Source organism: Lupinus angustifolius, chromosome LG02, assembly GCF_001865875.1.
Source record: "Lupinus angustifolius cultivar Tanjil chromosome LG02, LupAngTanjil_v1.0, whole genome shotgun sequence".
NCBI lineage: Eukaryota > Viridiplantae > Streptophyta > Magnoliopsida > Fabales > Fabaceae > Lupinus > Lupinus angustifolius.
This window is the reverse complement of record NC_032010.1, coordinates 5793754-5810058: the sequence shown is the minus strand read 5'-3', so window position 1 is coordinate 5810058 and position 16305 is coordinate 5793754. Positions and strand designations below refer to the sequence as shown.

Genomic DNA, 16305 nt, shown 5'->3' with positions numbered 1-16305 from the left:
GGTTTATGTATGGGCATAAACATTGGGTTATGGGAACAAAGCCATGGTCATAAGGACTTCCGCGTTCAATATAAGGATTACGGATGGAGATAATTCTCCAACAATATATACCTTCTTTTCTTTGTTTTTGGTCGAATCCTCGATAATGTAAGTTTGACTATATCGATTGAACAATATCATATTTTTTATAGTTTCATCTATAGTTTTTATTGATTTTCATATTTTTCTATAAAGCACACTAACTTCATTTGATCTACTTTATGTGGCTTTTAAGAGTCTCTAACTTTCTCATCAATTATTCATTTTTAACCATATATTGTGTAATATGTTTACTTCTTCATGGTAACATTTTCATTTATATTACATAAAGTTTATTTTCTTGTTGACTTTTTAAAGTACAACATTCAATCTCATAAAACATTGTGTGTTTTATAGTTAAATAGTAAAACTCCATATTGAGCTTGCGTGACACATTTTGATCATATATAATCCGCTTATATGAAGTTGTTGTACATAATAGTTGTTCCTAAGTCCATATAAAAGATGGATGTTATATTGAATTATTCATAACAAATATAAAATCTTATCGAATCTAGATTTACAAGAGAACAGTGGATAACATAAAATATTTATAATGAGTTAGTTGGTGTGTACATTAATGGTGAAATGATTATAATTTGCAAAACTTGTTTTTTTTAGTAATATTTTAACATATAGAACCCTTCAAAAAATAGGGGAAAATAAATTGAAGCCCTAAAATGTCCAAAAAGTTTTATTTTTTCGGTGAAGAAATGTCCAAAAAGTTTTAGTATTAATTAGAGCAACAACTAGACAACTTCATTTCCATATTTTTGGCATGCTCTATATTTTTTTGAAGTCTTAAATTATTATTGAACATATAAAAGTATTTGTAAAATAATTAAAATTAAAGTATAGTAAAATGAACAATGTAAAAAGTTTCACTTTCACATCCACTAATATTCTGATATTTGTGCAAAACTCAATTACATTGTACTTTTCTTTTATTAAAATCCGATTGTTGGTGTACTATTAATCAGTTATATTACCATATTACTAAAAAATATTGACTTTTCTAATTACTTCCTGAAAATGTACATGAGGTGTTATACACTTTATGGATAGATAAAAAAAAAATATAATCTATTATATTCTCAATTAAATTTAGTTTGTTGGTTAATCACAAATATTTCGCACATGAAATAATACAAGGTGGAGACAAGTAATTGATATAATAAAAGACTTTAGATTAAATCATTAAATTCAAACTAAACTCATTCTGAAGACTGAACATAACAAATTGAACTCATTCTGAAGATAACAAAATTAAACTCATTATTTTATGCCTTCCACAATATTTTATATGTCAAATAATTACTTCAATGGGGATAAACCATACCTAACTAATATTCTAACTTCTAAGCACCCACATGTGACCCTTTCACTAGTTAAAATTATGAACATCTATGAAGGTTTTTTAGAGTTCTGTACAATCTGTGGCCCAAAGCTAATGTTGTTCTCCACTTCTTCATTTCTTTTATGATTATGTCTTTGAACATTCTACCCCACCAATATAACGCATACCCTTCTCTCTTTTGGTCACATGGAAGAACCATTCATTAGGTTTTGGACATTTCTAATAAAGCACACTAGTGATAGATAAGATTGCCATAAAAAGAACATATTTGATATGCATGGACATGTTGGACATAACCATATTCCATTTTAACCATTCAAATAAACATATTGTGGTTACGGTTGTGACAATGAATAACGGTGATGCGACCACAGTACAATCGCACATCAGATCGCAATACATTGTTGGTGATCGCAATCGCAACCATACACCAACAATGTATTGATTTGGTAATGTAAGACCCCGCTAGATTCTCAGGATAATGAAAAGATTAAGAGTTCGATTCCTGGGAGCGACACTTGTTTGAAGGGGCAGCGTCAAATCCCGAAATGGATTAATTCCTTACCTAAAAGGGTGAAGGGATACACTTGGTAGTACCGTACATTAAACCACTTGCTTAATATTTGGCAACTTATGCTATATATATAACCCACCCTAGTGAAGTCTTTTGTGCTACATTTCTTATATTCATCACCTCCATCTTTGAGGTTCCCCCTAAAAACTTCTGTGAAGATGGGTGGCATAGCATTTGGACGCTTTGATGATTCTTTCAGTTTGGGATCCATCAAAGCCTATATTGCTGAGTTCATCTCAGCCTTGCTCTTTGTTTTTGCTGGTGTTGGTTCAGCCATAGCTCATGGTTAGTTTTTTTGTGCTTAATTTAAAGAGAACTTAATCTAAAACCTGTATCAGCCCCTATACTTCTCTACCACTAGACTTACTCTAAAGTAGTTCAAGGTTTTTCACCATGTTAAACATTTCATCCCATAAAATTAACCCCTGAGGACAAATGAAATGTACTAATCAAAAGGATTCCATATTGAATTAATATTTCATACATTAAATATTGAATTTTCAGAATATTAGTTAATATTAGTATGTTTGGTATTGTTGCTTAGTGATCATTAAATACGAGTTTAAATCCTAAAAATGATATATTTGCTTGTGGAGCTATCACTGCATATACCACTCTCCCCAAATCTTATTAAGTGGAAGTTTCATATACTTGAGTCATCCTTAATTAATATATTTTTTATCGGCAAATCACCTTATAACTCTATAATCATCAAATCACTTTATAATTTTTTTTAATTTGTTATATATGGGTGAGATTAAAACCCACAATCCGTTTGAGTTCATTCTCACCCTTAATTAATATTAGTGTAAAACTTATTTACCCTAACCTTGTACATCATCTAAACTTTCTTTTCAATATAGCACATATTATTTTGGATTGTAGCCATGCACAAGTTGCCACAACATATGAAAAAAACATGTATTTTCTTAGTTCCAACACATTTCTAACTTTCCTATCTTAAACTTTGTAGGTAAGTTAACATCAGATGCTGCTCTTGATCCTGCTGGGTTAGTAGCAGTTGCAATATGCCATGGTTTTGCTCTATTTGTAGCTGTTTCAGTTGGTGCCAACATTTCTGGTGGCCATGTCAACCCAGCTGTGACTTTTGGCTTGGCTCTTGGTGGCTAGATCACAATTCTCAATAGTATCTTCTATTGGATTTCACAGCTTCTTGGCTCCATTGTTGCATGTTTTCTCCTAAAGTTTGTCACAGGAGGATTGGTAAGTTTTAAACTGAACTTTTCTAATGGTTCTATCACTTGTGGGATCAGCATGGTTACATGGCAAATCTCTTCATTGCACCACAAGTTTCATGCAATAATATCTTTACTTAGGAGAAATTGGTAGATTATGGAACAAAAATTATATCTCATGTGCTATCCTGTTTAATAATAGTAAGAGTAAATATCCATTTTAGTCTTTTATATTTTCCGATCTTACTAGTTTAGTTCTTCAAAAAAAAACTAAAAATGGTCACTCAAAATTTTAAATGTGGGTCAAATTAGTTCTTTTTGGGTCAAATTAGTCCCTACCTAATGTTTGTAAAACATGTTAAAAATGACTAATTTAACTTATTTTTGAAATTTTTGAGATCATTTTAGGTTTTTTCTTTTTTTGAAGGACTAACTGATAAAGTAGAAAATATGAGGAACTAAAATGAGTATTTATTCTAATAGTAAATCAAAAATAATAATAACTAAAATCTAAACTACACTTTTAATTGACATATTTTCATTAGCACGAGACAACATATGAAACAAGATTTATGAAAACAAATCATATCTTTGTTCTAGATTAAGGTAATTAATTATTAACTATATTAGTTATTTATTAATTAATAATGTAACTAGCCAAACATAACCTACTTATATGTTAGCGCAAATAATTCATACTTAATTTCTTTAATAAGTATGAACCCCTTAAGTTTGAACAATGACCAAATTGCATTGGGAAGAGGTTACATGATACATAGGGCATATAATTAGGAGTAAGAATCATCTCCATTAATAAAAAGATAAGTGCTTCAAAAAGTAAAGAGAAACACAACTTTTAATTATACATATATCATTTTGATTATAATAAAATCATATTTTTGTCATTAAAAACAAGTAAAAAATATGCAATTGTCTCTCTATTAATTAGAAAATAAGTATATGTGATTCTGATTATTGTTGTTAATTAGCTTTACATAAAATCTACATATAGCTTGTATTGTTGTGTTATAGAGAGAAAAGTTTCATCTACAGGAATATGATATAACTTTAGAGTATAATATTTATGTATTGTTAGTGCATCATTCATTTATTTGAAGAGTTAATAATAATTTAAATGAATGATAAATGATGAATTGACGATGTGTAAAACTCATACACCATCGGTGCATACATTTTTTTCTCAATAACTTTATAGGAACCAATTTCATAAAGGAAACTTACCCTTATTTTCATACTACAAAGTTCAAAGAGATGGAGAACAAATATGTTATAGTCTTCACATAATTTTTGCAACAAAAGAAAAACATTAAACTGAAGTGTCTTTATTTGTTGGTAGACAATTCCAATCCACAATGTAGCTGCTGGTGTTGGAGCATTTGAAGGAGTAGTTACTGAAATCATAATAACATTTGCATTGGTTTACACTGTATATTCTACAGTAGCTGACCCAAAGAAAGGTTCATTAGGCACAATTGCACCTATTGCCATTGGTTTCATTGTTGGTGCCAATATCTTAGCAGCAGGACCATTTTCTGGTGGGTCAATGAACCCTGCAAGATCATTTGGCCCTGCAGTTGTTAGTGGTGACTTTCATGCCAATTGGGTCTATTGGGTTGGACCTTTAATTGGTGGTGGTTTAGCTGGTCTTATATATGGAAATGTGTTCTTATTACATTCTCAACATGCACCTCTTTCTAGTCAATTTTGATTTGTTTGAGATTGTTGTTACCTATGTAATTGTGGATAAAACTTTAAGTTGTTACATTGTTGGTGTTTGTGGGGCTTCTTTTTATGTATGAATTATTAGGGATTTATGTTTTTATTGTACTCAAGTTTTGTGTTTCATGTTATCTATAATAAAATGAGGAAAAGTATCTCTTGCTTTTCTTTTTTTTCTTATGTTTTTTTTTATCTTTTTCCTCATGTGCTTTGTTTGTTTTTGATTTATTTGTGAAGGGTGAATAGAGTCAATTGTTATTGCTTCATTATCTTGATGGTTTACTTTCATTAGAGGAGAAGTTGACACTAGATGAAGATGCATAGAAAAAACACTAAACTTTTGATGTTGAGTAATTTCTTAGTCACTTGGTCCAAGACCAAAATGTTTTCAGAATGGTATTTAAAACTTGTAAGGAGTGTGCAGAATTTGGTGTGTGGTAGTTAAGATAAATGAGTAAACCATTCAGGTAATATTACTTGAATGAAAAGTTGTCTCTAGTCTCTACCATGTTGAGTTAAAAACAAAAGAAAAATGTAAATGATTAGCTTTTTAATACAAAGTAGAGGACTGAAAAATGTAAATGATTAGTTTTTTTATTATCAATTACTTTTAATTACTGATATATCCTACAAAATTAGTTTACAAATTCTCCTACACCATAAGTGATATATATCACATATAAAACAATCATCAATAAATAAAGTAACACTTTAAAACATGTATCAGTTTCCATTTGATGGTATATGAAAATTTGAAGGTTGATTTTGTAGGAGAATATATTATTTTTTAGTTTTTAATATAGAATTTATTTTAATATTTGTGAATCTTATAAAAATGACAGGAAATTCCTATTCTGTAAAGAATACATGTCTTTGTATATATCTATCTCTATATAGACTTTGATATATGATTAGTGTTGTTTTATAGTTGAATCAAAGATGAATACATAATCAATCACTCATCACTCAGTTACAAAATTCTAACAAGCTTGCAATAAAGATTTACTCATAATTGATTATGGTGCAGATGGTAGAAGCTATAACCACCTGTTTATAAAATGAGTTATGTGTTTGGCATAGAAAGCAAATTGATGAAAATCATAAGATCCTATGATATGGCCAAATACAAGAGTTCAAATCAAAACAAAGCTAAAAACAGTACACACTTGTAATGTTTGAAGGAGAAGAAAATCTAAACCAAATAAGAAAAAAAAAAGAAGAAAGATACATGAGACTAAGACCAAAAAAACACAAGTGTTCAAGGAGCAGATTGGGTTGTTGATGTTTTCTTAAAGTCAATCTTGTCAACCTTAACTTCTCCATCAATAAGTTCATATACATAGACCACAACACGCAGACCATCGATGTCCATAAGGACGAAACTTGGGTTCACATCATAAGTCATGCTACTGTAGGCACCTGTTGCAGAACCCGGATTTATAACCACGCCGCCTTCGTGTTTGTAAGCTGTAAACTGATGCGTGTGACCTGTGACAAGGATGTCTACATCAAGCTGCCTCTGTAGCATTGCCAGCGAGTCTAGGTCTCCCCATGGAATAACCTTAACAAACGTTAAGAAGAACACAATCATCATATAACTGCATCATAATATAACTGCATAATGTATATTCAGTTTTTAGTTTCTACTTCACTGAATCAACAATTTCTTATACAGCCACAGCTTTATGGAAGCAACCTAAACTACCACAATGGCAAAAACAATTAAACACGGATCGAAGCTAATGTCGGGTAAACTATAGGAATGACCTTTGATCAAACCTTTTTTACTCTTGCTTAAACTTAATGACCTTTGATCATGAAACCCTATATAAACCCTGCTTAACTGTGGGGGAACAATACCAAAGAATCAAAATAAAATCAGACCTGATGGCCATGGCATAGTCCCAGCTTAAATTGGCCAATGGTTAGTGTTTTGGTCTCCGGATACTTCGTCTCTTCATCATACTCACCACGAGTTATATGCAAGTCTGGACAAAGCGTTTTTAAGTAGTCATGAACTTCCTGAATATAAATGACATTAAAGTTAGCTAACAAGGTAAAGCATTAAGAGAACTCAGCTACTTCCACATTCTACAACTTAATGTTCTTAAATAATTGTTTTCATATATTAAAAAAAAAGAACCATAATGAATGTACTGGATTATTTTCAATAGTTGCAAATAGATTATTGGTGCAACACATGGCACAAATAACATAGAACGGAATAAGTGCAATGTAAGGTGAAAATTACCTGTGCTAAAGAAGACAGAACGGTAAAACAACTTATATTCATAATTGGTCCCCATTGATGTGCATCAATTAATTTTTTTTACAAACAATAACACAACATTTCAGCTTGATCTTCAAAAATGGACAATGTTTCATAATATAAACAAGAAAGAATGGAGGATAGTGTATATTATTCATTACACAAACAATGGAGCAACCCACCATGGCTATGCCGCTGGTCACATACATCAATACAAACATTCCTTACAAGTGCCCACGATTACCCAATTTCACTAGTTGTTGAATAGTCATCAGTTTTCTACCGAAGAAGCGCGAACAATGGCAAAGACATTGGAGTCGGGACACAACACAGACATGGTAACACAACAAAATGTTATGTATCCAAAACAGCTAAATGTTCAAGTAAAAGCCTAGCTTGTAAAGAGACTTTACCTTTCTACAATAACAACCAAGCCTTAATCTTACCGGGTGGGGTCGGGTATAATTTACCTTTCTAATGAACTTAAATCCCACAAAGCTACAAGTTACAGCCGTAATACTTTTAAGAGGAAGATATTTTCATTTTACAGAAAACAGAAGGCAAGAAAAATAGAATTCAGACCACCACACCCCTGTGATCTCATAATCTACAGTAGTCGAGAACTATAAAGTAGAGGCAATTGAATATGACCAAAATAGAATGCCAACAGTCAAACTGAACCAGTAATACTTATTCAAAAAAATGGTCATACTTTAATACATAAATTTCCAGTGCAGATGATATGTTGGATCTTTCCGGGGACAAGCATCGATTTGAACTTCGCAGGAAGATCCGCCGCCCTGTGAGGTATGTGCAAATCCCCAAGGGCTAAAACCAGCACCATCCTCAACAATCAAAAACTGAACCAAAAAATAAATAAATTAAAAGTGTCCATAAGTTAGGGTTACATATGCAACGAGCCATGCTCAATTCACATAATCATTTCATCACCATATAATAATAATAATGCTCAATTTATTTTATACAATCAATGATCTACGATACCAAAATGAAAATTGACAAAAATTGATTAACATTCACAGCAACATATCCCTGAAGAATCATGGTTACAAATATACGAAATCCATCTTAAGCTATTCAAATAGGGTGAAAAAAAGTTTAAATTTTTAAAATACCCATTTGAAAAACTTTAGTAATTAAAAGTATAAATCATTCAAAAGGATCATAGTAATATGTAATCTCTCTTTTAAGGTTCTCTAAATTGTTCAAAGTTCTGTGAATAAATTAACAGAGACGGAGATCAACGAATCATACCTGAAATTGATGAGTGAAAGGAAGAGAGAAATGGATTGAAAAGTGAGACCAAATTTGTTTCAATCGAAAGAAGCAGCAAGATCTGGAGATGAACCAAATAACCGAAACTTTCAACTCATAGTTACGCTTAATGTTTAATAATGGTATTTCATTTTTAAATCAAACCCCACTACCTTATTTGATTATATATTATGTTTTTTATAATTTTGTGTAAATTGTTAGGATAATTTTGATTGACTAAAAATATATTTAATAATTATAATTTTAATTTAAATAATTTTTTTCAACTAATCAAAATTAACGGTATATGGAGTGGAACATGAGATACGATCTCTTATTTTGACCCTTATTTACATTTAGTAAAAAAGTTAAAAAACAATTATTAGTATTGAAAAATTGGCCAAATTTTAAAAAATAAAAACATAACAACTAAAAAATGAGGAAATATCTATAGGCAATATTTCATTTTCATTTATACTTCTATTCTATATAAAGAAAAAATATGATGTAACCATCATTATCATATAATTTAATTCTATTTCGCCTTAGCATTGTTCAATTTCTACAAAGGGGAAGAGATTCACTTATTCTAATAGTAAGTAAAAAAATCTACCTTACATCTTAGTCATACATTCTATGAAAATTAATGATTCAGACCTATTCACTAATTAAAAATATTAGATTTTCCTATAGTAAATAGTTAAGATATGAAATAAGTTTTTTCCACTTACCCCTAGAGTAAGTGGATCATCTCCCAAAAGAAACTATATGATCCAAGTGAACAACCACCAACATTAATCATATATTATGAGCTTAAATTAAATATTATAGTAAAAAAAAACATAATATAAAATATATCAAACACAAAAAATACATTTGAATTGTCCAAAATGAAATATATTAAAATTGAATATTATACAATATGAACTGGCAGAATGAAGTGTTTATCAACATACTAGTAATCATAAAATACAAAGTTAATATATATTTTATGGATTTAATATATATACACTCACAGTGCAAGTGCTTTTTACATTATCAACAAATCATTCATCATTGATTTGTTAATAACCATTGACTCTCAAAGAAAAGTAATCATAAAATACAAAGTTAATATATATTTTATGGATTTAATATATATACACTCACAGTGCAAGTGCTTTTTACATTACCAACAAATCATTCATCATTGATTTATTAACAACTATTGACTCTCAAAGAAAAGTAACACAAATCAATGATGGATATGTGCTGACTGTCAATGCATAGATTTTAAACTCATATTCTATTCATGTTATTATTTTGCGATGGATAAAAGACTAAGATTATGTTTTTTGTGTATTACCAAAGATATTCCCTCACCTTTTGGGTAAAAAACTAATTACTTTCAGGGATCGTGGTTGTCCCTCCCAACAAGTATCGTTCTTATGAATTGAACTCTCGACCTTGGGGATCTACGGAGTCTTACACCACTAGACCAATGTCTTATTGGTAGACTAAGATTGTGTTTTTTGGGTACTATCAAGAGTATTTTTCATCTCTTTGGGTAATGAACGAATCTCTTTCGGGGTTCGTGGTTGCCCCTCCCACTAACGGTACTACTAAGATTATGTTTGGTTTGACTATTTCTATTTCCATTTTCAATATAATTAGAAAAGGGTGGTGAAAACATATTTGTATTGTAGTTTTTATTTCATATTTAAGAAAATATGAGTTCTACTTCTGGAAATTAAAAATATCATTTCTAACATTTTCAATAATGAAAAACTGACGTTTTTTGAAATTTTTAATATGTTTATTACTCTATTTGATTTATATTTTTTGATGTTTTAACAATTTTCAAGTTATTTAAATCTTTTGATGTTTTAGAAACACAATACATATTCATACTTTATTTTCTAAAAATTCCCTTATTTATTACTTATCTTTTTCAAGTCTATTTCTCCCTTTCTTTTTAATTCACTGTGTATTAAAATTGATTATTTTAGTCAAGTGATATCAAATTTTTGTATCATTTAATAATTTCTTGAATTATACATAATCTTAAACATCAAAATATATTGATTAACAAAATGTTAAAATTAATTAATGAATGTCTAACTCGTTCAAACCACCACACATCTTCATAATAAAAAAAATTATTTCTCTCTAAACATAGTAACTTTTATTTGTCTCTTTTAATGTTATTGTTGAAATAGGTTGATGATGGGTTGATAATATATGACTTTGAAATGAAAATCGTTGCTCCTTGAAGTCAGTGCAACATGAAAAACAATAGACCACTTGTATATTTACTAGTTTATTTTAACTTTAATTTTTAGGGGAGCACTTCCAAGTGCATGATGCTCATTATGATCTATCACATGTTTTTGTGATGCTAATGACCAAATATAATAATTAAAGGTGTTTAATGTATTGTAAATATGAATATATCTTATAAATTAGTGACTTTATTATTTTAGTGATTAAAATTTAAGATTGAATTATTTGTAAGAGTAATTATTTTTGTTTTTATGTTTAGAAAGAAATTTTTTTAAAATAAAAATAATAATAGTAAAATAGAAATATGAAAATTGTTTTTTGAAAATAAAAATAAAAAATATATATTGAAAACTAAGTACAAGCTCATTTGGGTTTGATAGTGAATCTGCCTACCTAGCTCACTAATTTTTAGCAAGCACAAACCCAACATGCTGTTTTCCTAATACTATTTATAAGACATGACAACATAGGAATGTTTAAATAATTGAAAAATGCACCACTATGATATGTACACGTTTATTCGTTTTGTTACAAAATAAATAATAGTTTGTTTCTTTAAATCAAGAATGATTTCTTATGTAATTTATAATTCTACTTGTTAAACAAAATTATACTAACAATGACAATTAATATAATTTAATGCATTGTTAATTCAAATAGTATATTCACAAAGTATACCTTTCAAATCCTTGGAAAATTGACTATACTTGTACCACTTTCTGAAATTTATCATATAAGATATTTAGTAATAGTAAGAAATATCTCAGACTAATATTTTTGTTTAATTAGAATTTTTCTTCTTTATTTATTACCATCCATTCATTGACATCTAATCAATTTATGTTTAAGAAAAATATGTGCAATGATAATGTATGAATTTTACACACCGTTATTCTAGTCTGTAATAAAAGTAAATAATATATATATATTTACGAAATTAGTAAACATCAGCAGTCGATATGTCCGAGTGGTTAAGGAGACAGACTCGAAATCTGTTGGGCTTTGCCTGCGCAGGTTCGAATCCTGCTGTCGACGTTTTTAATTTTATTCACCAAACAAGGGCAAAACCGTCATTGCATCTGAAACCCCAAGGACCAAATAGTAAATCAAACAAAAACGAAAGGGTAATTCCGTCATTCCAAACCTAAACACCTCCTTCTAATAAAGATAACGTACCTTTCTTGCATTGAACAAAATCAGTTATGTCTTCCTCTCTTTTTCAAAACCCTACCTTCCTTCAACCCCTTCCACCAACCTCCTCCGCCGCTCGCCGGAGCTACTTTCCGGTCCGGTGTGGCGGCCCTCGTTCCCAGCGTGGACCTCTCGTCAAAGGAAGAGTACTCAGCATCGAAGCAATCCAAGCCATCCAAACCCTCAAACGCCTCCACCGAACTAACCCACCCGACCTATCCCACGCGCTCTCACCTACCCTCACGCGCCTCATCAAATCCGACCTTGTCGCCGCGCTTCGGGAGCTAATACGCCAGCAGAACTGCACTCTCGCCATGCGCGTGTTCTCCACGCTCCGATCGGAGTACGGTGCTGACCTCACGCACCATGCGGAGATGGCGAAGGCGCTCGGAAATTGTGGAATGTTGGAGGAATTGGATAATCTGGTAGTTGATTTGGAACATGGTGGTGAGATTGATTGTGGTGATTATAAGGGGTTGGTGAATTTGATCAAAGCTGTGGTTGGAGCTAAGAGGAGAGAATCAACGGTTAGGGTTTATGGGTTGATGAAGAAATGTGGTTGGGGAAGTGTTGTTGTGCCTGATGAGTATGTGGTTCAGGTTTTGGTTAATGGGTTTAAGAGTTTTGATGAAATTGAACTTGCTAAGGAGGTTCAAGATGAATGTAATAAAGCATTTGCAAATTTCTCTAGGGCCAAGTTGGATAAATTGAAAATTTAGTAAAATTTGTTAAAGATTGTTTTTCCTCCTTAATGATATAGTATATATGTATTGGATTAGGCTTTCCACATTTTTTACAAGCTTTTTATTTCATATCGTAGAATCGCGTTTTTAGGTGGTTTGAACATGTGTGAAGACGATCGGTAGAAGCCCTGGAAGGAGAGTAGAGTAGATCAAATGAAGGTTAGTCATCTTCCTAGAAGAAAAGAGACACCAAGAAAAACCACATGTGAAAGAGCAATGATTTGTCAATGAACATGGTTTATGATAAAGTATTATGAGGTCGTTCGATCTATGTAGACGGCCTGACATAAATGCTTGGTTGCTGTTGTTTTATTTCATATGGTTTGCAAAGAACTTTGTTATAGAAACTTAGAATTAGTAAATTGCATTACAATTCTTGAACTAGTACAGAGAATACAGTTGGGATTGATTTTACTGGTCTAGGCTGAGTTTTAGTATTTGTTTGTATGGTGAAGCATTTGATACTTTGGGATCTATAGCTTTTAGGAATTATATGATATTTTGGAGTGGATAGAGTATTTACTATGACAACTATGTTATGCAGTTTTTGTCCTCAATGATGAAGTGGATGCTGTTTTCACTTGTGGTAGCACATTTGAAGAAGTAAAAAGGAATGTTTAGAAACTTAATTATAGACATTGCTTAGTGGTTTTGTTTAATAAGGATTAGAAATGCTGTAATTTATATCCACATTGTTTACTTGGTGCCATTGAGAGAGTCTTATATGTTTGGTGCAGTTAAGAGCTGTTAATTATACTCTTATAAGAAGGATTTGCATAGTGAAAGTTCTACCGACTAAACTTGTGTACTTCTGAAATTTCTTTGCATACCTTCATCTTATGGCTAATGAACTAATCTCTTCCAACAAGTGTCGCTTCCGGGAATCAAACTTTTGACTTAGTGCGTTGGTCTAGCTGGGTCTTGCACTATTAGCGCTACACATTGTTGGTTCTACACATCATATACCTAAAGGTACTTCATGTCAAATTTGAGCAAGGTATCTTGAGTTTTACCAGAGAACACTAGAAGTTGACCACCACTACAAACCTTAGCACCATAAGCACCTACCCATGACCATCCCCAACCACCACTATCCTAGTGCAATGGTGGTAGTAGAGTGTGCCATGTGGTAACAATGATGGGAAAGGGTGTGATGTGACAATAACTTAATAAATCTAAAGATCGCAAAATACTTAATTGAAATTATTAAGAGACGAAGAATATGAGGAATTTTTGTATTGTTTGGTACAAAAAGAAGAGAAATGTGCGTTTTATTCTTTTACTTTCTTCTTATAAGTGGAGAGAGATAATTTTTTGGAGATCATATATTTTTCACATTTTTCATTCGTTCTTTTCTCTCAACAAAATTGGAAAATAGTCATATTTCTCTTCTCTCTTTCCTAATTTTACTCTACCAAAGAAACAAAGGGTAAAACTATTTTTAGTTTTAAAAAACTTTGATCACTCAACTAAAAATATTGTTATCGTAGCTTGCAACAATTATAAATGACACGAAATAATACTTAGTTACAACTAGGTCGCTCTCTTTAAGACGTTTTGTGGTACTGTCCAATATGTGCAAGCAGATTATCAAACACCCCATCCCTAGGATAAAACAGCCCACAATTTGGCTGTCTGTGCCAATTCTTAGTGCCACAGAAAGAAATGGTGAGAAGTTTCCCAGAAATATATCGGCGAAAAATATGAGGGAGAAAAAAAAAGTTGAATGGAAACGCATTCAACTTGGAGCAATTTATAATAAGGGGAGAAAACTTTTATTTATAACATGAGATTTTTTTTTCATGTTCCTCATCTCCAATGTAAGACTTTGAAAAATTATTTTTTTAAAACTCTTCTATATAAGACTTTATTATTTTTTATATTTCATATCATGTTCCAACAAAAAATCATATCAAATGGGCCTATTTTTTCAATCATTTGTATTCTCCATTAGTTACATGCTGTTTGTGAGAAAAATCATCAAGTATGGGATAATAATCGAGGATAACTCGGTAATTTTTTATATATTTTTGTATTCTTTTCTCGGTAATTATTATAACGTGAAGTATAGTGTGGAAATTTCAATTATGTGGAAATTTCAACTATCTTCAATAATGTCAAATGTTAATCAAAAATTGTCTTTAAGAAGGAGTGAAATGTTCTTTAAACTGGTATGTACAGCCTGCCGATTGTATATTCATTTTATCGTGTTGGAAGTGAAATAGGAAGTGAAAGTTATATCATGGTGGAAGTTACACTATGGTGGAAGTTACACCATGTTTTGCATTTATATATACTAGTGTGTAGAGACACTTCGTACCTGCCAGTCAATATTGTATGGTACTACGTATTTAATTTTTATATATTTCATTTTTTATAATTAGAATATATTTGTTGTATTCGGTGTATTTTATATTATAATTTTTGTGTATTTATGATAATATTTAGTTTAATGTAAGAAATGTGATTAATTAATGTGTTGGTGGTTAATTAAGATTATATAGTTTTTTTTGTAAAAATTAAATAATGTGAATGGCAAAATAGGAAGTGAAAATTGCACCATGGTGGAAGTTCCACCATGTTTTGGCTTTATATATACTAGTGTGTACATGCACTTCGTGTCTGCGGATCAATATTGTATGGTACTATATATTTAATTTTTATATATTTCATTTTTTATAATTAAAATATATTTGTTGTATTCGTGTACTTTATATTATAATTTTTAAGGTGAGAGATGTGGTTAATTAAGGTGTTGGTGGTGGTTAATTAGGACTATATGGTTTTTTTTGTAAAAATTAAATAATGTGACGGACAAAATAGGAAGTGAAAATTACACCATGGTGGAAGTTACACTATGTTTTGCCTTTATATATAGTATGTTTATGATAATATTTAGTTTAAGGTGAGAGATGTGGTTAACTAATGTGTTGGTGGTGGTTAATTAAGATTATATGGTTTTTTTTGTAAAAATTAAATAATGTGACGGGCAAAATAGGAAGTGAAAATTACACCATGATGGAAGTTACACTATGTTTTGCCTTTAAATATACTATATAGTACTAGTGTGTACTGACACTTCGTGTCTGTCGGCGAATATTGTGTGATACTACATATTCAATTTTTATATATTTCATTTTTTTGAATTAAAATGTATTTGTTGTGTTCGGTGTACTTTATATTATATTTTGTGTGTGTTTATGATAATGTTTAATTTAAGGTGAGATATGTGGTTAATTAATGTATTGGTGGTAGTTGCTTAGGATTATATAGTTTTTTTGTAAAAATTAAATAATGTTAAGGGCAATATAGGAAATGAAAATTACACCATGAGGGAAGTTATTTCAAGTTTTGGCTTTATACATACTAGCGTGTTGACAGACACTACTGTGCCTGTCAACCCCTTTCCTATTGTTTGTAATATGTATTTTACATATTAAGAAATATTATATATTGTAATTTGCAGTTGAATATATATTCGTTTGAGGTAATTATATTTATTTAAATAAGAGTACTATATCACTTATTTGAACATTGAGGCTTAATATTAATATTAAATTAAGATCTTACAATTACAATATCACTCAATTACAACACACGAATTAACACAATTAATATAG

General features: G+C 30.6%; 2 protein-coding genes, 1 non-coding gene and 1 pseudogene across 4 annotated transcripts; 3 read left to right on the top strand and 1 right to left on the bottom strand.

Annotated features, from left to right (window-relative positions):
- Positions 2095 to 5011, top strand: LOC109334418 (annotated as a pseudogene).
- Positions 6005 to 8610, bottom strand: LOC109334405 (vacuolar protein sorting-associated protein 29). Of its 2 annotated transcripts, none has more exons than XM_019570169.1 (4): positions 8490 to 8610; positions 7927 to 8074; positions 6830 to 6967; positions 6005 to 6506 (listed from the first exon to the last, which is right to left on the bottom strand). In XM_019570169.1, exons 2-4 carry the CDS (start codon positions 8056 to 8058, stop codon positions 6204 to 6206), a joined length of 573 nt encoding a protein of 190 aa, XP_019425714.1. In that variant the 5' UTR covers positions 8059 to 8074; positions 8490 to 8610; the 3' UTR covers positions 6005 to 6203. The 2 variants fall into 2 exon arrangements, with proteins under 2 accessions (XP_019425714.1, XP_019425721.1); XM_019570176.1 differs by having other exon boundaries at positions 7927 to 8079; positions 8508 to 8594.
- Positions 11705 to 11786, top strand: TRNAS-CGA. Its single transcript has one exon. It is a non-coding gene; the product is annotated as a tRNA-Ser (tRNA).
- Positions 11934 to 12719, top strand: LOC109334397. The gene has a single exon (XM_019570156.1). It carries the CDS (start codon positions 11954 to 11956, stop codon positions 12659 to 12661), a length of 708 nt encoding a protein of 235 aa, XP_019425701.1. The 5' UTR covers positions 11934 to 11953; the 3' UTR covers positions 12662 to 12719.